We start from the raw sequence: 25,241 nt of genomic DNA on the forward strand, positions 1-25,241 counted from the left end.
GAAGAACTTACCACTACCTCTGTTTCAGTTTTTGTTACTATAGAACACTGGATTTGTCTGTTTTGGCTTCTCTGTATTTGAGCTTGCATGACTTTGATGTCAGGATTAAGAAAGTGCTGTCCTCCCGCTCCTCGGTACCAGATATTTTATTTTTTTTTCCCCCATGTGTACATATATTTACTCTCCAGTATCAAAAAGCTGCTTTATCTTCTTTGGTAATGACAGAGACAGAACTCCTCAAACGTTACACCACAAGATCTACTATCTAGCCCCAAACCTTAATTATTGCTATAGCCTTCTTAAGTGCAGACATCAAAATTGAACATTTTTGGTGGTATTCTTTTCTGTGATGTTGTGGAGCCAAAAGTGCCTTAATTTTATGCATTTCCCCTTTGTACAGGTTAAAGTACTTCATCAGGCTTTTAACTACAACTCTGAAGTCTCAGCAGTGAGGTGGTTCTCTGGCACAAGTCTTTGCATAGCTGCCTTTGGACAGTCTAACATGTACAGAGTGCACAATCTTAGTTTAAAGTCATCACAAGGCAGCAATGGTGTCTACTTTTGCAGCCACTGTTATTCAGTGATGATTCAGAGAATGGGACAATGTAATTTCCTTACTTACTATTCCAGCAATTTGTCTCTTCTCCAAACTTTACCAAATCTTTTATTTGCCTATACTTATATTTATATAGATGACACTCATTTTCATACAGTAAAAAAAAAAATCTGATTAATTCTGTAAGAGAACAGGAAGAATCCAAATGTTCCAGGACTTTTAAGGTACTTGCATAGGTAGCATCTCCATCTCTTCTTCTAACCCTCCTCTTCTAACCATTTCACTAGCCACAGTAAATGCTTCCATTAACATCACCACCACTTATTAAGGACAGAACTAACACATCGTTTATGTACAATGGAACCTAAATAGAAAATTATAGAAAAACATGTATCATTTCAATTTCAATTAGCTACAGGTTTTGTTGAAGGCTCCTTACTAGCAAAAAAAGATTAGGCAATCAGTGAATTAATTCTTTCATACAGTACAGCATGTACATATTGTCGAGGAATGAGCCCCTGATCACAGGCTGCTGGCAGTGGCACCTGTTACTGAGGCAACTAGCATACCCCTATGGAAGAGCTGAAACTATTTAGTCATCGCTGGGTAAATTGCTTGTGTTCATTAGAGCAAGAAGTATTTCTTTGGAATGTACCTCAAAATAAATTCCTGCTCAGTATTAACGTTTTCAGACAAACTGAATAAAAGGCACTGTTACTCAAGCAGTACGTTTGTTGTCTCCAACTGTTGGAAAAAAAAATGGTTTTCAAGCAACTAGCTACTGTTGCCCTAAGAAGGCTTCCTTATTATCTCGTAGTAACTTCATCTCTCCGTATAAAAGCTCAACAAAAACTTTTCTGAAGCATGTCGAGTCTCACCTTTATAGCTATCTTTATATCTAAAATTATGAGTTAGTATAACAGTATGCATTATAAAATTATACCATTTACTTCAGACATGTCTGAACAGCTAAATCTTCAAACTATACAAAAATAAAGTGTATGAAATCTTACAAAAGGAGGACATTAAGACATTAATAGCTAATCCAAAAAATATAACAATAACTTATACACAGCAGTAAGCATAAGCAATGTAGCCTACAACAGCTTTCAATAAACATGACTTCTGAAACAAGCATTAGCTAAAATTGGAACATTCCCAAGCACAATAATGTTTCCAATTTATTATCTTTACCACAGTACAAAACTTTCACAAACCGAATGTCCATTGTCTGTCAGTCTGTAAACAAAAGCTACTACCCCCACCTCCTCGTTTTAAGAGAGTGAATATTTTTAGTCCTCGGTCAAGTTTCATATCCATCACTTGCATAAGGAATCAAGAGCCTCTTCTCTTGTTAAATTACATACATATATATATATATATATATATATTTATCATACAGCCTGCAGTGAAGTGAAATCACAGTGAAAGTCCTGGGAAAAACATGATCTTTACAGCAGGACTTGAACCATTCTAATAATAAATGCATCTAACAAAGCTTCCCATAATAAAAGCGTGGCATTTCCATTTCCAGAAATCAAGTCAATTAGAAATTCTAGGTTCTACTTAAAAACCCCAAAGATCTAAAAGTGAAAAGATTCATCTCCTCAAATACAAGTCTTTCAGTTTCACTTGCAGAGAGACTTTTCCAGTCTGTAAAACAGTAGTGCAATTCAATTAGTTCTTTTATTTTTCTTGAAGTCCAGTAGATAAATGTTGTAGCTCTATGGAAAGATAGGAAGATGCTCTGGTAAACACGAAACTTTGGCAAGCCCAGGAGGGCTTACTAGTTCATTAAAGCTTGTAAGTCCAAAGTGGCTTAAAAAAGGTTTATGAATAAACTAAAAAAAGAGAAATAAATAGGCAGAAATGAATGTAAACTGTCTGAAACTTTTAATGATTTCTCATTGACAGCTGGCACAAACTTTGACAGCAGAGTCAGTTAAATAGAATCCACCTACAGAGTATTCCATTAGCGCATCCAGTCTGGAATGCTCAAATGGAATTACATTCCTAAAGATTTAAAAAACAGTACTTATAACATTACTACAAGGCTTCTTCTGCCCACCTCACTTACACTTCTTCTTAAAGAGGCTTTTTATTTTTGATGGCTTTTTGTTTTTTTCACCATTTTGGTACAGGTCCTGTGGGATGCTACTTATCCTAGGGACAGAAGAAGTTTCGTGGCTGGGTTTACTGTCACTACTGGCTGAAGAACACGAGGTGTGCCGAGGCTTTACGACTGGGATCCCACTTGAAAGCTGGTTCATGCTGCAGGACTTCTCCAGGATTCCGTTATAAACTTTGCTTGCAGGACTAAAAATCATGCTCTTAGTTTCTGCCATGCCTACACAGTCAGGAGAGCCCCTAGATATATCTGCAGTTAGAGAAGAGGAGTCTCCTGTAGATGATTCCTCCAGTGAGAGTTCTTCCCGGGATACTTTCTGAGGAGAAAGTGTCTGGTACATCTCAAGACTAGATGGAGGAGACTGCTTCCTTCCAACGGATGAATTTAAGGAGTCACATTCTGAACCTGCTTCCTGTACTTCCCTGAGTCAGAGCAAACAAAGGAAAAAAGAATGAAACTATTATTTCCACCATGCAATTAACAAGGAAATTTAGAATCAATATCAGTCTAAAAGCACCACCCACTTTTCCCTAGTAGTTAATTAACAAAAACATCAAGTCCAACATTTTAACTTACAACTTGCACTATATCATTTCATTACCTAAACTTAAAATAATTACTTTCTGCAATTTTGCTTTTTGTGGACAGCAGGATCTGCCCAGAATCAGTCATTTGCATCTCACTTCAAAGAACAAAAACTATCTTTCTGGCACGTGAAGTCAGAAAAGTTATGAAATGAAAGGAGGAGATTTAAGTCTATCATATACAAAAAGTTTCTTCAGGACAAGTGTCCCTACCTTTCAACAAGCTCATTTGCTCCTTCCAAAAGGAATTTAACCTTTTCCTATGAGGCCATGTAACAAGAGTAGGTACACGCTCAACATGCTGTAAGAATTGTGTTACCATCCATCTTCTCTTCGCCCAGTAGCTGACATTGCTTTTGATCCTAGTTTCAGATGTAAAAGCCAGTAACATATTGTAATGGAGAATCAGGGTTAGTTCAGTGCACCCTGGATTGTAACATTACTTAACTGTACATGACATGCTAGCTATTTACATACACATACCAGACATGAACACTTTCTGCTCCTTTTGACTACATTCATTTATATTATCCTACAAATTACTTTAATTTTCGTCATGGTTCAACTTCTAATTCTAAACTGACTGCCTCAAACACTCCTAATCAGATTCCCAAGTGCTGTTTGCTAGTCCCCATACCATTGTTTATCAGCAGAGAAGTAAATGGCTTCCTCCTCCTCTTCAGTTCGATAAAGAGCTGGGCAGCTCGACACAGAAAGGATGTCAGGGTCAGGGGAGTGCAAAGCATGCTGAGATTGTGGAGATGATGGCACAACATTGCGTCTTGATCGACACAAGCTACTGCTTCTTGCCAGTGTGCTGGGAGGTTTTACAATGGACCCTGAGGCAAAGAAAAAGCAAACCAAACCCCCCCATGTGACATCGATGTTAACAAAATCTACTCTAAAGACTAAATAGCAGGTGTCTGCTTCAGTCACAGTGATTCTTAAACAACTTTCACATTGCTCAATTATTTAGAGGACATTGCTCTATTGTTAAGAGAGAAGGCAGACTAACAGCACCTTACACATTCTACACGTAGATGAAGCAGCTAACCAACTGCAGAAGTTTTGTGCCTACCAAATACTATTCTGACCATGTGCAGCACTGCCTCACGACCCTCCCTTGGGAGGGAAGAGACTAATGAGACTTGCAAACCCTTATGAACTAAAAATAGCAGTACTCAAGTTAGCACATTACACAATATCCTGTATTTTACTTGTATTCTTTAAGCTCCAAATAACCACGCATGAAAGTTTTGTAATGTAGGTGGTACCTAACCAAACACTCAACTGAAATACACTGCATTAGTTGAAAATTACATTAGACATAGAAAACTAAATCATATATAACAAGATAGAAAATATTCAATAGATAGAAAAAATATTCAACAAGATAGAAAAATTCAACCTCATTTCAAGCTCAAGAATTTCCTATTTGATGTTTTCTTTTTCCATGCTAAGAATTTCAGGAAAAAAATAATGGGTGGAGACAGCAACACAAGAGTCGACCATTCAAGCACCTAACAGGAAGTGACAAACTATGATCTTTCTCATCCAATTCCTCCTTCAGAAACTGATTAGACATCAATACTTTTATGGAAAGAAACCTCCAGATCTATTTTCAGGATAGCTGTAATGCCTCAGGACTTCTCATATACCTCCTTACACTCTCCAACAGAATGCATCACTTAGCTTAAAATAAGACAGACCATACCTTTACTGCTGCTCAAGACATTTACTTAGTACAGCATACCAAAAGAATTTAACATTTACTGTAGACAAAGATGTCTAGCCTGACACAACGTGCATCTTATTTTTGAGATGCAAGTCAGTCAGGTAGATTACAGTCTCCCTTCCTGGAATCTCAGAAAAGGTTCAGTTCCTGTTTTCAGTGCAGGAAGCCACAACCATTCACAAAACTGCAAACAACTGCACCTTCACCACAACATGGACTTTGTGTCCTGCGGGAGTGAGCAATAAACAGTGGCTTCCAAGTCTTAACATGACAGTTATCACATAAATCAAACTTTTAATTTTACTTTGATGAATTCCCTATGACTTGGAAAAGCAGCTAAAAAAACAAGCCTGTCAGTAATCAAATTCTTAAAAAAAAAAAAAAAGTATACCAAAGAATACAGAATCTATTTAGGCAATTTGTACTGTGTGTCCAGGTAAATAAGATGCCATCCTACTTGCTGGTGTAAAAAACAAGACCATCACTGACTTAAGAGAAATTATAAGCATTTTGTTTTCTTATAGGGGCATATTTGCAGGATTATGAAAGATTCAGCTATGACAACTTAGAATCAGTTTTATAGTGCAAATGAAACCCACTAGATCAAGGAGTCAACTGAATCCTAGCAAGTTAATGGAAAATAGAAAATTTCACTATCCCTTTCATGTAATGCCTTTGTTTCAGCCTTGTTCATCTACTTTATATCCTCCTGTTCTTAATTTCAGGACTAAACAGATCCATTACTTCACACCATTTTAGCCTATCATATTTCCTGCTGAAGTGCAAAGAAGCCTGTCCATCTGACTGCCAACTATGCCAACTTTACACAGATATCAAAGGATGCTAAGGCCAGGTAACAGCCTAGACCAGACAGTTCAGTTATGTCCAGACACTGAAAGTCTTGCTTGTAACTGACCTGTCTGCATACTGTCTTTTGCCTGAAGCCTCATGAGTGAGACAAGCCATTTTGCTTCTGTCCTTCCTCGTGTGCATTTGTCATTTTTCTCTAAAGGATGGGAATAATTTAGCAGTTACCAACATATCACACAACAATTTGACTTCCTGAATGATGTTCCTTTCAGGAACATCACTGAACATATTTTTTGTTTCCCCAGTCCCAAACATTTCCAGTTTGTTTTTGTAAATAGTACAAACTATAAAAGCTAGTAAACTAAAAAGTTACTTCTCTCATGCAATCACTTTACAAAAAGCAGACACTTATGCTTCATCAAAACTCAGAAAACATAGTTAAAGTTCTTGTAACGTTATTATGATTTAGGTAACTTTCATCACTGATTAACTGAGATACCACTCATTAGCTATAAACACTTCCAAAAAGACAAACTAAATTTTAACAAAAACAGAAGTTTCAACTACATGTGCTCTTAGAAACTATACAGTCCTTCTCTAATCTTCGATCCTCTGAACCAGCTGCACTTTGTTGCTCTCTGGCTTCACTTTCATGCAAGACCTGAACAAGAAGATGGACTAAAATCACATCTTACATACACATTTCAGTGATTTGCCATTTTAGACTATATGGAAGGTCGTGAGCTCTGTTTTAAAACCACACCATAGGTTACTCCATATTCTTTCTTGGAATTTTGGACCTGGGAATCCACACCTTACTGGGTCATCCAAGGAATTTGTTACTAAGCTTTAAATCCCTTAAATCCCTTCCCTTATAGAGAAGGCTATAGTACTCTTTACAAGTAATCAGAACTTACAGAAAAAATAGCATTGCATTGGTATTAAACTTTTCAAACGGCTCCATGGAATACATGCAAAAACACTGGTATATTTAGAACGAAAACATGCCCCAAGCACATGAAACAAAGCCAGCAAAGTGGCATTCTCCTTATGTGCTTTTAAAATTCTAATTGATTCTAAGAATTCCAGCCCTGGAAGAAAAATGTACACACATAACAAAGATTTCTTCCCTACTTATTCCCCAGCTTGATATTGTTTATTTAAAAAAGCTACATGGAAGCTCATCTTTTGATATGCCTCCAGAGTCCAGTTAATCAAAACTTCCATGAAACAGGCTCTTGTATTGACGTAATGACTCAAGATACCAGGGTGGTCTGGATCCCCAGTGTATATACTTTCATCATAGTTTAACCAAAGCTGGATTTCCCTCCCTCCAGCATTTGGCCTCTGTGCTTCACACTCAAACAACCCAATGTATCCAAACACAAACATTCTCCCTGAAAGCTTCCCTTGGACAACAACAGGATTTGAAGAATGTTTGAAAAGCTATGTAGCACAAGGAACCCTAGGCAAAATCCATCCCTTCCATCTGAAAGGATAAATGTGCTATGTGCTAAGAAAAAAAAAATAGCACTACAGATAAGAACTTGTTTTAGTGGAGAACCAAGCATGACAAGCAGACTTTAAAAACTTTAGCTCACTCTGTACCTGGAGTGTCCCCCACCCCCACCACGGTAAAGAAACAAAGGCTTTTTTTCCTTTATTTTTATTGCAAAACCTTATTTTCAGTTTATGCAAGTCCCAAAAGACATCTGAAAAGTTACACAGAATTTTGTTGCTTCTAAACTTTGATGCAACCCTATATGATTTTAGTATGCCCCTCCCACTTGATTTTAAAATCCCATGTTCGAAAGCTTTCCCATCAAGTTTACTCAACTTAATACTTACCATGAAACTGTGAAACTATTGGAGGAGTATCTTCATCTAAGTCATCAACTCCCCCTGCAATTGGATAAGGAGGAATGGAAACTCGAGGCATAACTACCCAGCTGTGATCAGAGTACAGAGAGGAGGTCAAGCTCGGTAGCCCAGAGTTGTGTGCAATTTGAAAACCACAAATCTTCTCAATCTGTTGCCATCGATAAAGACGCTCTCGTAAACAGGTTGTCAACTCAGAGAGTGCCTTCCTGAAAAAAAGCAAGCATTAAAATTACTTATTCTGTTCTTAATAGGAAAGCAACACCAGTGCAGCCATTCTAGGCCCTTTAAGACTGCAAATATTCCCATTTTAATGTCTTTTAAGCTGTTCCACATAGAAGTGCAAAAACACTAAGATAGTAAGTTCAAATTCCAGAAATACACAGTCAAAAAAAAAAACACATGCGTCCTGTTATTAGTCTTACTTTGCTTCAAGGATTTTATGGTCCACTTCATCCAGTGAGGAGCTGTGTGCAACATGTAATGTTCCAAATACAGTGCTTCTCTTCTTTTTTATCTTTTCTGCCTAAAAAGCAGAAACGCTTATGTTATGTACTTAATACAGACAGCAAAATATCAGCAATATTGATAGGCAGCACACATCATCTCAAAAGGAGAAAAAATATCCATACACTTATCTGAATAATTTGTGTTTACTGTTTCATTCACCTAGCAAGATATCGCTCTTAAGTAACTGAAGAGTAAACATTAGTACCTCATCTTTGGCGATTGTTAATTGCATTTCTGCATGCTGTCTTTTGATATTGTAATATTGTACTTCAACTTCATGCGTTAACTGAAGCCACTTCTGTAAAGCTTCAGGAACAGACCAGTTACTTCTCAGCTCAAATTCCTTCTCAGCCTTTTTTAGAGCCATGCGAACCTAGCATCGAAAAAGAAAAAAAAAGCATCACCAAGATTCTCATTAGAACTGACAGCAGAAAACAAAATATAAACACCTTTTTAAACCCAGAGCAACATATTAAGGCTTTACAACAAGCTTTGGCAAGTGCCCATCTGTCAGGAAGGCAGATGAGGCATTTCTGAAATTAAGGTATGTGAATTTCCATGTACTATATTACACTCAGATATTTTTCTGGTGATATATAGTCACTCGCTTGAGGCTTACAAGTATTTGTAAGACAACACATTGATTTAGTATTATAAGTCCTCTATTACTACTCAAGAGTGAGATAAAGCTACTCCTTCTCCTGTGATAACAAGATAGAAAACAAGCTTTCTTATACCCTGTTCCATGAATCCAGTTACGTTATGATAAGATAATACATAGTTATGTCCTTTTATGTAGCAAAATACTTCTGAAGCTATGACATGATTGACAGACTTTTGCTTTTAGTACTCCCAGAATTTTCCATTCAAATCTAGTGTCAGAGAAAGGCTGTTCTAAACCCTAAATATCTAATAAAGGACCAAATTAAAGTCAACATTAAAATACATACAGTTTGCAGATACCTGTACTAGCTCTTCTTCTGCATATTTGAGCCTGCTGAGCTCACATTCAGCTCCCTCCCTCAACTCCCTTAGGCGATGAGCTTCTCGTTTTGCATCATTGATCTCATCCATCATTTTGCGCTCCAGATTTTGCTTTTCCACAGCTACATTTCTATTCTCCTCCTGTGCCTTCTCAAGCCTTCACATTGAACAGAAAAATGAGAAAACACACAGCATGTTTGTTAAAAATTGCCACCCTCTTGAGAAGAAATTGTGTCCAGTGCCAGGACAACAGGCAATTAGCACAAACTGGATCACAAGAGGTTCCCTCTGAACATCACGAAATACTACTTCACTGTATGTGTGACCAAACTCAGGTTGCCCTGTAAGGAGTCTCCCTCCCTGGAGATCTTCAAAAGCCACCTGGACGCGATCCTGAGCAGCCTGCTCTAGGTGTCCCTTCTTGAGCAGGAAGGTTGGACCGGATGACTTCCAGAAGTCCCTTCCAACCTCAACCTTTCTGCAATTCTGTAATACTGAATACAAGCTGCATGAATGTGCAGCATCATGACAAAATGTCCAGTGTCGAACAAAATATGCCAACTTTGTTGAATCTTCATTAGAAGATCAACTTTCATTAATAAGATCAAAATAGCCATCTTCATAGAAAATTGAGTTACGTAAGTACCAGAGAAACCTACCAACTATCATGCTAAATAAGCAATACAAAGTAATCAGCCAAAGTCTATTTCAAACTTAAGAGCTTGAAACAGGAGAAAGATAGTTCCGTGTTCTCATTTCAATGTACATAAAGAAAATAGAGATTCCAAAGCAAACTAATTGTATGAATATAACAGTATGTACTTCTAAATCAATAGATTTCAATAGATTCAAAAGACTGAATCTCTACTCTCACCTTTAAGTTATTATTTTATTCTAAAACATCCAGGAGCAATGTCTACCCACCCAAAAACCCATCATCACTGACATCACACTTTCTATGTAAAAAGATTAACAAAATCCAAAGAAAGCTTTAAGGCGCAGTGTTTATGAGCATAAATGGTCTGTATTTGTATTTCACCACAAAATGAAGTCAAGGACAACTGAACTAGGCCTTGTTTGTTTTCATACCTTTCCTGCAAGTCAAGAAGACTTTGTTCTGCTGTTTGGAGACTTTCCAAGTCCTTCATCATTTTTGTGATGTGTTCTTTGGAGGTTCTGTTCTGGGTATATGCAAACCAGCAGCCTCCAAAACCAATAACTATAGAAACCGTTAATACAAAATCTTTCATCCAGTTGTGAGGGGGACCTGTACAGAGAATAACATGATCACTAACCACTTCGTGGATACATGAATACACCGTGAAGTTGTGTTTTGTTTTGTTTTCCTGCACAGCCTAAAAGGTGATGCAACGTAAGCCATTCTGTTCTAATGCAATCTACAGTCTATACTAAAATGTACATTACATTGAGGAAAGCTTATTAAATTTTACATTACATTGTCTATATATTTAAATTAGTTAAGAGAGCTTTCCCAATTACACTTTATCACCCTGGGAAGAACTTTAAGTTATGTTTCAGTAAGTTCTCCTCCATTTGTGCCCTCTGAAATACCCTAATACTAAATTAAAAATTTTCTTGTACAAAGTAGATTTTTAGAAGGCTAACTCCCTACCAGCTCTGGAAGGGCTTCCTAGTTTGGGAGCAGACAACACGCACAGAAACACAACACAACTGTAACTGTGTACAAGTAAGCATGTAGACCACTGGTGATGTGGTAAGGAAATGTTTGCATAAGCTAAAATGCGTCAGATGCAAAACTGTAATACTATATTTAACAGCACTTAAACTTGAGTGCGCACAAAAGACGTTGGCATTGGGTTTGAATCACAGTCTCCTCCTCTTTGGGACACGGAGCGAGGAGTCATCCCCTCTCATTTCAACATCCCAGCTTGCAGTGTCCAAGATTTCTTGGAGGTGAATGTAACATTAGCTAGAAGTGTAACTTAAACATAGTCAAAAACAGTTAGAATGTACTTATTGCAACACAAAAGCCAACATGCAGCCCACTGGTAACACACCAAAATTACTACAGTCTTAAATTTTACAATTCTAGAGTTCCAGCATCCTTACAAGTTTTAATTCATTTAATTTCATAGTGTATGCCAACCAATCCATCAGTACAATCACAATATAAAATAAGCCATCCTACCCACAGCATCAAGCCTCACTGAAAGTATTTTCTGTTGAATTCCTACAATGAAAATATAAGAAAAAATACAAAAAAATACTAACGTGTGAGAGGTCCAAATAAAACAACATCCAAGGCTTTAAGCTGAAGTTTCTGTCTATGGCTCCGGTCAATTATTTTGAGGTGAGAGATCATGAAAGCATGTTCATTTACTGCTATCCTGTTAACAACAAAAACATTACCTACTTCACAAGCTATATTCAAACCCATCCATGAAAAAAATAAACACTCAATGTATGGAATTTCCTGGTTATATGGATTATAATCATGCAATTTAATTAAAAGATACAATAGATTGACCTGTTCCACATTTCCCTGTTCCACTTTTTCAGGAATAATCATTAATCCATCTGCCACAGCTAAAGGCAATAGCTGATCTATAAATTTGTGAAACCAACTCCACAAAATACACACAATACTCAGCTTTGGTAACTATGCTCAAGAAGAGGGGTTATGCAGATAGTTCTGATGTATACCTATGCAATATATTGGAAGTTGTCCAAAACAAAGTGAGCTAACATACAGAAATGCATGATTATTGATAGAAATTCAACAGGAAGAAACAAGGCTAAAGTGAAAGGAACGGCTGGATACAAATTATATTTGGAACTATTTTGGCAGAAAAAAAGTCAGTCATCTCCTCAGAAGCACGAGGGCATTTCTCTTTTCTTGCATTCATCCATGTCTTGTTAGACTTCAAGTTCACATCGTCGGTCTCACATCCTGACTAAATCAGCAGAACCTATGGGGAATCATTTGAAACTAATTCAGAAGAAATTCACCTGGGAAGTGTTGTTCCATTGACATTGCTGTCTCTAAAATTCTTCTCGTATTGGGGCAGTTCAACAAATTCTGACAGCCACTGAAGGGTATCCTCTTGAGTCCAGTTATGAACTAGAAGAAAAATGTTTGATTAACTTAATTTTCACAAAAATCGATAGCAAGACATAGAAGACAAGCAGTAGAAAAGGAAGTTAGTGAGCATAAGGCTTTAGCCAAATAGAACTGCAGATTCTAGAATAGAATTAGCATTCATACTGACCAATGTGTTTCTGACATTTTGCATTTTTCTTATTTGCCTAAGCTTCCTCAGGGAAACACATGGTAACCAAACCAGCACGGAACCAATATTTCTTTATTAAAAATCCACAGAATAATTTTATAGATATATTTAAATCGGGACTGCATCTTGTGACAAATCCGCTTAATGATCTCAGTCTCAACCCTTTTGTCTTTGCATATGTCTGCAGGTGCTGTACCCATTTAAAGCAAGGTACCAAGATCTCTCCCAGGGACCCATTTTCACCAGCATCTTCAGAGGCTTGTGCCTACTGACCACAAAAGGGGAGAGAAGAAAGGAAATTTGCTCTCTAGAACTACTCACATGTGACAAAGGTGGGCAGAGACAGCATCTCACACATACAATCAGGAAAGATGAAAAACAAGCTTAAACATTTCAGATTTTGATCAATTCAGATAACTAGAACACCTTTCAGACCCACTTACAAGCTTTTGAAATACAGTCACAATACAAACCGCTTGCAGCCATTCATATAGGTGGTGTATTACTCCTTCTCAGCACACTATTCCCATTTCTTCCTCTGCTTTAGCACCACAAGCTGTTGTCCAGGTGTTGATCTTACAACAGACACGGTTTTGTCGTAATACCCTAAGCTTTGATAAATGATGTCTCGGCTATTTGTAAACAGATCATATGCACATTGCAAAGATTCTTAAATGTTTCTTGAATGTGAAAAGATCAGTTTCACAACTAATTTTAAGCATTTCAGAAAGGTTGACTACGATCATCCAGATCATCCTTAATTGCATCCTGCAAGCATCAGATTCACAAACTGATTCAAAGCAAATGCACCGTTTTGATTTGACATACAAAAGTTACCTAAAAAAGCTACTACACACTACAGACTTCACTGAGAGTACAACATGTAATTTTGGAAGTAACACAATTCACTGAGTTGATAAATGGAAAAACTGAAATTTCACTGCTGATGAAAATACCTGGTAGTCACACTGTCAAGATTTAGGTGAAATTGTTTTCACATATATATATATATATACGTATATATATATATGTATATATATATACGTATATATATATATATATGTATATATATATATACATACACACACACACACCCCTCAGCAGTAAATTTTAAATTTTTCACCTAAGAAATATCATCTGGGCTCTAATGAAATACATTTGAATTTACATGAAGCACAATTTCTACATTTAGAATTTATTTTCAAAGTATATGAGTTCTTTGTAGAAACTGTTAGATTTTGACTTTATGCAATAACTGATTGCTTTTTCACTTATGTTTTATTTGAAATACACAGAAAATCATTTTTCAACTACAGCACTGATCAGGGAATGGAAGTAGACCAGGGGACACCCTGGGGAAACTGAACACAAGTGTTCCATACAACAATAATGGTCCATTGAAGCGTCCTCTTACCACCACAGAAGCTTCCTTCAACTTAAGGGTTTCATTTAGGGTTTCATATCTATACTGTTTGAGGGTCTGAAACAATTATAATACAGAAACAAAGACTGCAAGAGAAACCTGCAGTTTAACCTGTCAGTTTATAAAGCCAACCTTCAAGCCAGGCAATTTGCTCCAGGTCCCAAAACGAGGTTTCACAACAAGTGCTTAATCCATCAGAGCTTTATTCTGTAGAAGACTTTTCTGTAAGTTATTGACACTGCTCGGACACTTACAATCTGCTTCTGTGTCAGTGAATTTCTAGTGCTAGGCTCACAAATGCCCACATTGTCCAGCCGTAGCCCTGTCCTCCCTTTTCTGCAGCACCACAGCAGAGCCCTGGGAGACTTGCTATCAGCGAAAGCCTTCAAATTGTTTCTTTCCATTTGTGTTTTCTACATGGCATATACTGGTCAGAAGTATTGCTTGACTTGTCTCCAACAAGACCTTATGACCAGTGTATGAATTTATTCTACAACAGCATACAGCAGCGAGAAGCAAACTGGCCTTTTTCTCCTGCAGAAGCATTTATAGCCTACTGAAACATGACACAAGAGCACTGATGACAGGAGCATACTGAAAGTCAAGCTGGCCAGCTGAAATTCATCTCGATCAGCACTGGCAATTAGATTGTGACAGCTCCAATAAGCAAGCTGCAGTAGTAGTAATTTTTCCATATTTTAATCACCCAAAAAGAGCATAGTCCTTCAGATAGTGGAGTAGCAATTGACAATTGCTGTAAGTTAAAAGCACACTGCATTAAAAGAGATATCATATCCTTCCCTCTCACACTTATTTTCAAAGAGCTATCTTGAGATTGAGGATGTCAGCAGCATGCTTTGGGTGGGCAGGTATAAAAGCCACATTTACACCCCAATGCAGCACTCAGTCTGTAGACTTGCATCAGCTGTTATGCTCTGGATCCCAACGTGGCTGTTTTTTTAAAAACATCTATAACATACTTGAAGGTGAAAGAAGCAAAAAGGACCTTCAAACTGGCCTTGTATCAAAGTTGCTCCTTGCTAACACATATTCATAACTGATTGGAAGATCAGGCTATATATATATCCCTTTAATCACGTTAGATTTATCACATAGCACAGGGAGCCACAAAGTAAAACCATTATAGTATCAGCCCCAGTACTCCTTTGGACCTCCTGCACCTTTCAGAAGTCAGACTGCATTCAACAGCAGTATTTCAAAGAGTTTAGCATTGGCCAAAAGTGAATGACAGCCATATTCTGGGCTTAGAGTTAAAAGCAGGCTGACCAGGTAATAAATTAAAAAAAAAAAAAAGAAAAATACTCTATCAAACACATGGAAAGATTCAAAAGCATTAGTATGAAATATGCTGCGATTAATTTTTACAACTTTTGAATAGCATGAAAAATTTTAAGTCTGGGTCAGCGTTTACCTTCTTCTCTATCTTTTCAATAGCCAAGTGCATGTCTTTTTTCACCTCATGCAAGACAACCCATCTGCAGTACTGTACTCATCCTGCTCCAAATCGCATGGAGCCTTAGGTAACATGTCCTTAGCCAAGACCCACACGTGTTTCCAATCTCCGATATTTAAAAACTGAGACAGTAAACGATTAACAAAGTGGAAAACAATCCTAACATTTCCATGGCGTGCAGTTTAGTCCTAGCTACTGCAAGAATACTTACGAAATATTACCTCAGATTAAAACAGGTGATGACATATATAAAGATATTTTTAAAGGCTTTGTTTATCTACTAAAGAAGGTAGACTTCAGGTCACCTTTTACTTTCTTCTCTGTGGAAAGCAGAAGGAAAAATACAGGGCAAATACAAAAAATGCAAGCTATTTTGTATTATAGAACAGTCCACAAACTACAGGATGTATGACATTAAACGTCAAATAAGCCATAACGGCAGAGAAAAACTAGTTGATTTTTCTTTAAAAAAAATCAGTTCATAGAAACTGACTTTTGGTAGGACTTATTCTGACAGAAGTAACCAACTCAAGAACTCCAGGTTTGACCACTACAGTTTTGTTTTGCCACAGCAATGAAGTTGTATGGGACAATGCTACCTTGTCAAGAATACAGCTCCCTGCTCTATTCACCCAGGCAGGTCAGAGAGCTATCCAGCTGAAGGCTCCTGCCCCAGTTTTACAGACTGCCTTATGACTGAGACTAAATATGTAAACATCTCTCTTCTAATAGCACTCAAATTCACGCAGACTTGATCTGGGTGGTGTAGGGGGTGCAGAATACAAGGGCTAGGGCCACAGATGCTCCAGACTGGACTTTGAATGCCAGTTTCTGCTCAATCACTTTTTAGACATCAAAGCAAGTGTTCATGCATCACCTTTGTGAACTCCCACCTCGCACCTCTTCAAGGCAGAATAAATACCGACTCTGCACTTGAACTTTAACTCAACAACAACTAACCTTGATACTTGAGAATAGCTGACAGACTTTGTGCATATATAAATAAATATTGCTTAGTTAAAAAGACAGTCAAACACCACACGGCAAGCATATGGAACACAAGGAACAGGCGTACATAAGAACAGAAATCAGAAGAGTTTTAGGAAGCAGGGTTTTCTATGCTTTACACAAGATATGCCAGTTCCTAACCAATCTTCTAAAAAGAGTTCTGTCTCTCCAGAGTTAAATCACAAGATTTAAAAGTTTAAATGGTCAGCGGCATCAACTAAACTAAGTGCCAGTTGTTTTCACTAAAAGAGTCACCAAAGCTGTATGGCAACAGAGCAACAGACTAGATGCTGATTTTAGCTGCACTGTCTTTCCTTTCATGCAAGAAAAACTTACAGCAGCCTCGAAATCCCTTTAACTTGCACCAGTACAGACTACTACTTATGGATTTTAAGGCAAGGGGGGGATACCAAAAGCAGGCCTCGTGCCAGAAATAATTAAAAAGCAATCTGCTTTTTTTTTTTTTTTTTTATTTCTTCCCTCAAATCTCATCCATCTTGTATCAAACAAAAGGCTATTTTAAACTACTTGATATATGCTGAAGACAAACATCTGGAGAAAATTATCTTTATGAGAAAGAAAGGACAATTCAATTCACCATAAAATAAGAAACACTAAATCCAGAAGACAATTCTGCATAAGCACTAATGGGCACTGTCAAAGGCACTATTTAGAGCTTGTAATTCTCACAGATACCTACAGACTACTTAACGAAGTCTCAAATTACCGATACCACCATTTACACTACCATCCACACTCTTGCTTCATGCTGTCAAATTGCATTAAACTGGCACTATATACTAGCAGCACTTAAATCAGTATTCCTAAAACATCTAAAAAGGAAAAGCAATATCTTGTGTGTTTCCTAAAGTTAAAAGAAAATAGTTTAAGATTTGAGAGGCTTCATGCTTTCTAAGTCACCAAAACCAAGCGTGCATATACATATTAAAAAAAAAAAAAATCAGAGGCAACTTTGAAAAGTTCTGTATTGGGGAAAAAAAAAAAAAAAAAAAAACATTTCAAGACCATGTCACTTTGCTTCTAAGTTCAAAAAGCAGTGAAGAGGAACATCATATAAAAAGCTTAGGCAGTTATTAATTACCAAAACATGAGTTTGGAAATCTCAGAATTTAAGCAGTTCAAGTGAAAAGTTCCAAAAACTTCAACAACTTTATTTCTTAGCATACAATTAAAAGAAAGAATAAAGAAAATAAGCATATAACAGTTAGATTTCAATTAGAAACATAAAACTTTAATATTGTTAGTATAAACTCCACTTTTCCTAAAGCATCCTTTATACGTCCGCTTGGGAGGCTCATTCTCATCCCTGTGGTAGAACTTCAGTATAATGGTACTGAACATACAACACCACTAAACAGTGCAGAGCAAAGCCTCTATAAGCAGACACAGGAAGACCAGACAGTCCTTTCAAAATCTGAGTCTTATTCACACTACTCACTGTACTCAAGAGACGTGGAACAAAGTTATATACAGATACTTCTGATAATACTACAGCCTGCATTTCTGAAGAGTTACTATAGGTCAGACAAAATTGTAGACAAAATTTTCTTTGATAATTTAGTTGCAATGTTTTCATTGCACAAGATCTTCTGTGAGCAAGTACCTAAAGGATACTTGAAGAGATGAAGCAAGAAACATCCACCGATTAAAATACAACTGGTTTACTACATAGCAAACAGTTGCAATGTATGACCTCTGACTGCACTTAAACGAGTGCCTAACAGTAATTGAACAAATGTCATCTTCCTAGTTTCAGTTCTCTTCTGTTCAATCTTTTGTTCAACTGATACTAATTTACAGATCTTTAAGCACACATCATTAGTTCAATAGCTTATGCATGTTAAAAAAAATTACTCTTAACTATGACCAACATTCCTAACCTTTACAGATTTATTTTTTCATCACTAAATCCTGGAACATACTCAGCAATGAACAGTATACCATTCATGAAGTATGTGGCTTATAATTTCATTCAAATCAAGGAATGCACGTTGGATCATCATTGCATGGTCCTGTATCCCAAGTTTCAAAAGATTTTAAAAAATACTTAGGACTAGGAATTTTAGCTCTTTGTAGCCCAAAGACAATTTATACAGTAGAAGTACATTGGATTTTCCACTTAGTACAGTGTATAATTAATGTTAAAAAACACCTTGATAGAAACCCTTAGGGTTTGCTCACTAAATAAAAACACTTATCTGGAATTCAATGATTGCAACAGTCACTTCCATAAATTATAACCTCATACCGATGAGTGTGAAAGCTATCTTAATGTACCCAGCACGTCAAAAAGAAATTAACACTAGAGTGAGCATTCAGTTGGGTTTATATACCCCTGTGAATCACGGTACTGATACAGATTCATGAAAATGCTGAAGAAGAGGTCATCCACTTACTACTATAAACAACTTGGTGGAAAACTGTGTCTATTTCAATAACCAATATATTTTTAACCTACCTTCAGATGTTTTCCAGCGTCTCCATAAATCCTCAATGGTAATATGCTTGTCTTCTCTGTGTAGGTGGCTATGTTTATTCGAGGCATCCTTATACTGCATATCTTCCCTTAAAAACTGAAGGAAAACAAATTAAAAAACATCACTTTCTAAGCAGAAGCTGCAAGTATATCAGGGCAAAAAAAATCTTTACTATCTCTTCCCCATGCAAGCAGCACACAATTCATGTAAGCTGACTATGTCAAAGACTCAAAAAGGAAGTTTTAACACTCTTACAGGACTTGATTCTGCAATTATTAAACTCTAGGAAAACTGAATTTGCAATTGCTAGTATATAACGTTTAACAACATTTTTCTTGTACCTTAGACGTAGTGATTCCAAGTATGCACCGCACAAATCATACTGCATACTTTTCCATTCTGAATACGTTTGGTCTTACCTTCAATAGATGAAGATGACTATGTAATAATAGAAAACACACCAGACCTTTATGGATGATGAGTAATACCTGAATCCTGCTACAGCAGTTAAAAACAACCGCTTGTGGAATGATAGAAAGGTGTTAACTAATATTAGTCTTCTGAGTAGATAAATTTTAGTTCCATTTCAAATTAAAAACAGAAGCCATCTTAGGGACAATTTTCTTCTTAATAATGATGCCTCAGTGGCTACACTCCAAGCACAGAAGTATTACACATGGCATTTCATTTACAATAATTAATAGAAAACCTATGTCAAAATACCAAGCTTTGCATATTAGTAAGCATAACAAAACAGATCCTGCAATCTCATTATACAACAGTGTTGTATCAATATTTCACAAGTCATTGCAAATGGTTTCTCTTTATACATAGAGCCAGAAAAAGCATGGAAGTGCAAGACCCTAGCATATATCCTCTTAGCTAGGGCCACTGTCAGGAAAAATGGATACCACAACCATGAAATGAAGACCTTCCTCCCTCCCCCAAAAGCTGAGGAGTGCTAAATGTCCATTAGCCAACAATCTTAGCTCTTATACTGCATTCATTATTGGGTGTGCATAAAACCACACTAGTGCTGCAGTGTAGTACAGCACTATGCCAGAGAAACCCCTTAATTCTTCTCGTATCTACTGCTTCCCATTCTTTTTCCAAGTTTCAGTGTAACTGAAATATCTTCAGCTGCAAGTCAGAATTGAAGTAGGGGAAATTATGAGAGGGAGAGATTGAAAAACTTACTGCAGGTATGAATGAAGCTTTCCAAGTGGACAAAGTGAGCAAGACAATAGAAGAATAACATAGAACATAACAAATAGGTGCCGGTCTTATTTGTTTCACACAGAGCCTAGAGAAGTTGGAACACTGGTTAGCAAACCCATCTCCCATTAGTAGCAGTAACCTTACATCGGTATCAGACCCTAAAAAGCACACCATCAGACACCTCTGTGGATGGACACCTTATGAGTAGCAGTACCAGAAAACTAACATGAGAGCAAAGTAATCTCAGAGGAGATTACTTGCTTTCCTCACTCCCTGAAGGATATGCAGCCCAACCAAAACCTGCTATAGGTAGTCAAGACAGCTAACAAAAGAGTTTTTATGTGGCAGGTCCATATGCTATCTCTGCTTCAAACAAAGGTGATAAAGAATGGCAAGTGGTGAACTGCTAAATGTACCACTTAAACTTTACTCCTGGAATAGAGCATCTGCAGATCTTCCCACATTTCTAACAAATCTAGAGATGATTTAGTTCAAGTTGCACCAGATGGAAAAACAATCAATGTATGATAGCAGAAATATACAAGAAGAAACTCACACTTGCCAAAGTCCCCTTATTAAAATCTTCATTCTTACAAGAAAATTAGAAGTCTTAAAAAAAAAATACAGGAAGGGATTCAGGTTTCTCCTCTAACTACTACACTTCAGATACAATAGTAGTTGCCTTCCTGAATCCAATCATAAATACCATGCCTATCTTTTGGTTCCAAATACAGGTTGGGTGCAAGCCCTCTTTCACCTACCACTTCAGAGCATTTTTGACTGACAGACAATAGCTTTCTAAAGCAGTTTGATTACTCAATTATTTCTGTTTAGCCAATAAAAATTTCATGTGTGCTTGAACTACTACTATGCATACGTATAAGAAGGCAGAGATGCTCATGTTTACACACGCATGCATACGAGAAATATCAGAGAAATGTACTAAATGAGAAAATTGAGAATGCAGCCTATTGGGGTAGAGCCATTTGCAGAACTTTGAAAACACCCTGGTCCAACAGTAGTAAAAAAAAAAAAAAAAAAAAGTACAGTAAGCACAGAAAGGAATGACTGCTGTAACCATATGGAAATGTATCTGCTGCATGTTCCACAGTCCAAACATGAACTCTGAGTACTTCCCAGATTGGCACAACAACTCTGAAGCTGGTAATTCCCATAACCAGCACACGATGTACAATCGAAGGTGTCTGTGACAGGCACAGACATTTGTTTTAAAAAGGCCAGTGTGGTTTCTGAAGGGGAACAGAATGGAATACATGCTGTAGCTAAAGGTTTCAGCACATTTTGCACCTCCCCAGCTAAAGCTCATACCTCTGAGTTTTCAATTTTCTTCCATCTATTGCTAGTTGACAGCAAAAGCAAAATATTTCACGACAGGAACATCTGAACAGCTACAGGTGCTGTCAAGAAAAAGTCTGAAATGCTGTTAAGAAAATCATGCTACAGACAAGGCTAGGAAGAAAGAGATGACAGATGCCAACCGATATACAGAAAAGCTTTAGGGTGTTACATATCACACAAGAGCCCTATAAGGTTATACAGGAAAGCGTTCTGATTTTTAAAATGCAACATGGGTTACCTCGACAGCCAGTTAAGCAATGCAGAAAGGATGTATGGAAAACTTTCAAGGTTTCCTGTTGTTGGGCTACAAAGCCAGCAGAGGGAGCAGGAGTTAACAGATACATTCACACGGCACCGATGCGAACACAGCTACGTAAGCTTGAGGGGGGAAAACTGAAAGCTTAATTTCAAATTTCATCACAAATACAGAAAAATCTAAGTTTACAATAAAAAAAAAAAAATCCAGAAGGAGAGAAGAATAGTGGAAAAGATCTAATTTACATTGAAAGACTGTTAGGGTATTTGACTAAATGTTTTTGTTTGTTTGTTTTTTTAAACAAGGAGTCCACACACAAACACCTCGAGCAACTTGCATTAAATAATTAGTTTGCAGTAACTCCACGGGAGTGGTCCTGTGTTTATGAGGATTTCTCCATGAAAAACCAAAGTGCCTGTCTTCTGTTCAATCCCACCTATATTGCTCTCAGGTCAGAGACAGTCACAGCACAGGACTGCCACAGGGAAGAGTTACAGCATGTACAGCTGGACAAGAAAACATCACTTTTCAAAGAAGGAATGCAGTCGCTAATGAAGAGATATGACAGTCAACAAACATCTCTTTTGCTTAAAATACCTTTTTTTAAGAGCTGGCCTAATATGGAAGTTTTGTTAAGAAAAGGAATTGCATCCTAAATTGAAGAAAGCCATAAAAACAGAACAACTCTGGTAGAAAGAGGATTTTTCTGTTCCTTGTCATGGCAGCTAATCTCTCTTCTGTTGCCCTGGCCATTAAGTACACAAAGAAGAGGTTAGAAAAATAACTCTAAATTGGGAGGTTAAAAGAATTAGCTCTGACAAAACACATCTAAGTATTATCTTAGCCAACATAATTATTCAACAGGGAGAAGGCCTTTTAAAGACTACAAATTTGAAACCAAGAAAGCAGATGAGTTACGTAAAAAGAAGTGTAAAATAGCCATTAGTTGAGGTAGGTAATTCAAAAACAACTAAAAATTACTTTAAAGAAAGCCACACACCTAAAATCAAACCTGGAGTTTTGATCCCAGAAGAAATATTAACAACTGTGCTCCTACAAACAAAAAATCATATCCCAGAGCCCAGGATTCAGTGTAATAAAGTGGGGATGAAAAACTTTCATCCTGGCGCCAACAGAAGCTGAAGCCCTGGAACAGTTCAAGGCAAGGTCAGGTGAGCCACCACCTTCCTCTCCACAGAGCCTTTATTTCTGTAACATTCACCAAAACCCAGCAAACTCAACCAAAAACTAGCCTGAAGCAAGAACCACAAACTTCTAACCCTTCCAAAGAAGAAAAACAGACACCAAAATCCAACACAGGTCTGACACCAAGGGAGCACTGACACACTAAAGCCATACACCACAAAGATGCAGGGCAGAAAAATATGGAAGTTGCAAAATTGCAAAACATCCTTGCTCCTTGAGGAGCAAATGAACAATCGCATACTTTTGCTAAACAGTGGAAAAGTAAAATTAACCACATTCACTAACTGCAGAAGGAAGCACTCATGCTATGTTTATTCCTTGTTCTGGATAAAGACACAAGTTTATGATTTTCAGTTTCACAAACTTAAAATAGACCCTCCAACTGACAAGTTTACTTTAAGAGCAATTAGTAACATCTCCTGGCTAAGTGTTACCATCCTCCCTTGAGCAACCATTCCTTTCTACAGTGTTATTCCTTTCAGTTTTATTATTTCCTCTTGCTTTAATTCTTCTGAAGAAAACCTGCAACAAGTCAAAACCTCAATTTTCCTTTAACCCTACCTTAGTATAGAGGCAGTCCTAGCAGCAGTCACCCTTAAATGGCCTTTTACAAAGCTGTCCCATCCTGTGCTACCAGATTTACTCCATCTATTGCACACTGTCAAGCCTTACCAAGTTATGATGGCAAGTTGATGGCAAGTGTGCTTTTAACATTCAACATGCTGCAATTAAGGTACAACAGCATTCACCATTTCCCCCCATAGAAATAGCTTCTGAAGATTTTACAGAGTAAAATAAGGTAATTTATTCAAGCATATTGGAAACATCTCCAGTAAAACAAAGTCCATGGCTAATGAAAGCGGAAGCAAGTGTATCTTAAGTAACCTACAAGTTCTACTGGGAAAAAAAAAAAAAAAAAAAAAAGCTGGAATTAATTTCCAAGAGAGCATTTAATTGTAGCAGGACTAACTGCCTGCAATGCTACAAAACAGGTGCAGACAGCTACACATTAGCTTAAGCACCTCCAAGGAGGCAAGGCATGAGGCAGGTCTGATCCAAAACACGTCTGCACGAGTTTCTATGCAACCATACCCATGATAACAGACGCTGCCGCTCCACTGGACTTCTTTGCACAGACACAGCCACAGACTAGCACTGCCATCATGCTTTCAAGGCAGGGCTGCCTCCTGCCTAGCGGGCTCTGAAAAGCACAGACTGTGTAGACATGCTGAGCTGCTGCAAAACTTCAGGAGGATAGAAGAGTTTGCCTTTTAACAATCAGAGGCAAACGCATTAGCAGGTGAATGATAAAATTCAATAGAAGCAAGACCTCTACTAACACATCTGCAGCTGAAATTTAGCTGCTTACTAAAACTAACGGAATTTTAGAGTAAGCAGATAGCTTTGGGGGAAAAGGGCTGTCGTACTGGTTAGGACACTCAGCGTACTCATCTGAAAGATCAATGTTCTTCACACAATGTTCTCGCACAGCGAGATGTAAAACGCACTCGGGAGATATCTGGGATGATGCAAAACAGTTGTACCGTTTCTGAGCCGCCGCAGTAAGCATTTCCCTACAACACACAGTTTTGCCCAGCAGTCTGCCTCTGAAGCATTTTCTACCTTACGCACCTTACAAACAGCAGTTTAAGGACATTTATTATAAAAGTGATAATGTCAAAGCCAAAACACTAAGGGAATTTATGTCCTTTAACAAGGACATTTCTTGCTGAGTGTATATTTGCAGGCAATGAGAGGAAGCAAGAGCTCACAGTAGATCTCCTCCCAGCTGAAGTTACAACACCTGGGGTGAGCTCCTGAAGTTTAACAAGGTCCCAAGAGGCACTAACAAAGGCAGATCAAGCTCTCCAACTACGTCACACGTGTGACAGTTTAAAAAACACGTGTCAGTTTAAAAACATTTGAATGGATTTCTTCAGGAGCCTCTGGCTAAATTTAGGGAGGTTGTAACTTCTATGCTTCCCTATCATCTAAAAAGTTTGGGAAAGCTAGAAGTACGTCCATTTATTCCATCAACTGCCTATACATATGCACTATCTACCAGCCACTCATTTTTCCAACATATTACATAGATGTACTTTTCCCCTAAAATATTTTGCTAACTCTTTACTGTCTCCAAGATTTAAAAATTAAAGGGGACAGAGATGCTGTGTATAAATTTGCTTTTGTTCAAGAATACAGAGGTATCTGGAGTTTAAAAGTTTTAAGTGCACAATATTTTCATATAGCAAGCTTATAAAACAGACTGTGGTGTTTGTATGTACCATTTTAACTGCTAGAAGAAAGGAAATGTAAACCAGCGGGAATATCACCAGCAAATT

The 25,241-nt window shown here is 37.4% G+C and overlaps 1 protein-coding gene across 2 annotated transcripts in view; it reads right to left on the reverse strand.

The window, feature by feature from the left end:
- Window positions 1-752: 752 nt before the first annotated feature.
- The window catches only part of STIM2 (stromal interaction molecule 2), a gene marked incomplete at its 5' end in the record, with an annotated part of 64,610 nt that continues 40,121 nt past the window's right edge, over window positions 753-25,241 (reverse strand). Inside the window, 11 exons of one of the 2 annotated variants that reach the window (XM_084285465.1) lie at window positions 2,941-3,106; window positions 3,482-3,630; window positions 3,906-4,107; window positions 7,662-7,900; window positions 8,117-8,217; window positions 8,407-8,574; window positions 9,165-9,342; window positions 10,275-10,452; window positions 11,439-11,554; window positions 12,177-12,288; window positions 18,842-18,956. In XM_084285465.1, the coding sequence (XP_084141591.1) occupies window positions 3,069-3,106; window positions 3,482-3,630; window positions 3,906-4,107; window positions 7,662-7,900; window positions 8,117-8,217; window positions 8,407-8,574; window positions 9,165-9,342; window positions 10,275-10,452; window positions 11,439-11,554; window positions 12,177-12,288; window positions 18,842-18,956 (1,596 nt within the window). In that variant the 3' untranslated portion in view covers window positions 2,941-3,068. Of the gene's footprint in view, window positions 3,107-3,481; window positions 3,631-3,905; window positions 4,108-7,661; window positions 7,901-8,116; window positions 8,218-8,406; window positions 8,575-9,164; window positions 9,343-10,274; window positions 10,453-11,438; window positions 11,555-12,176; window positions 12,289-18,841; window positions 18,957-25,241 lie in introns of both variants that reach the window. The other variant, XM_084285466.1, reaches the window with a different exon arrangement.

This window comes from Netta rufina (genome assembly GCF_964035555.1).
Source record: "Netta rufina genome assembly, chromosome: 4".
Lineage (NCBI taxonomy): Eukaryota > Metazoa > Chordata > Aves > Anseriformes > Anatidae > Netta > Netta rufina.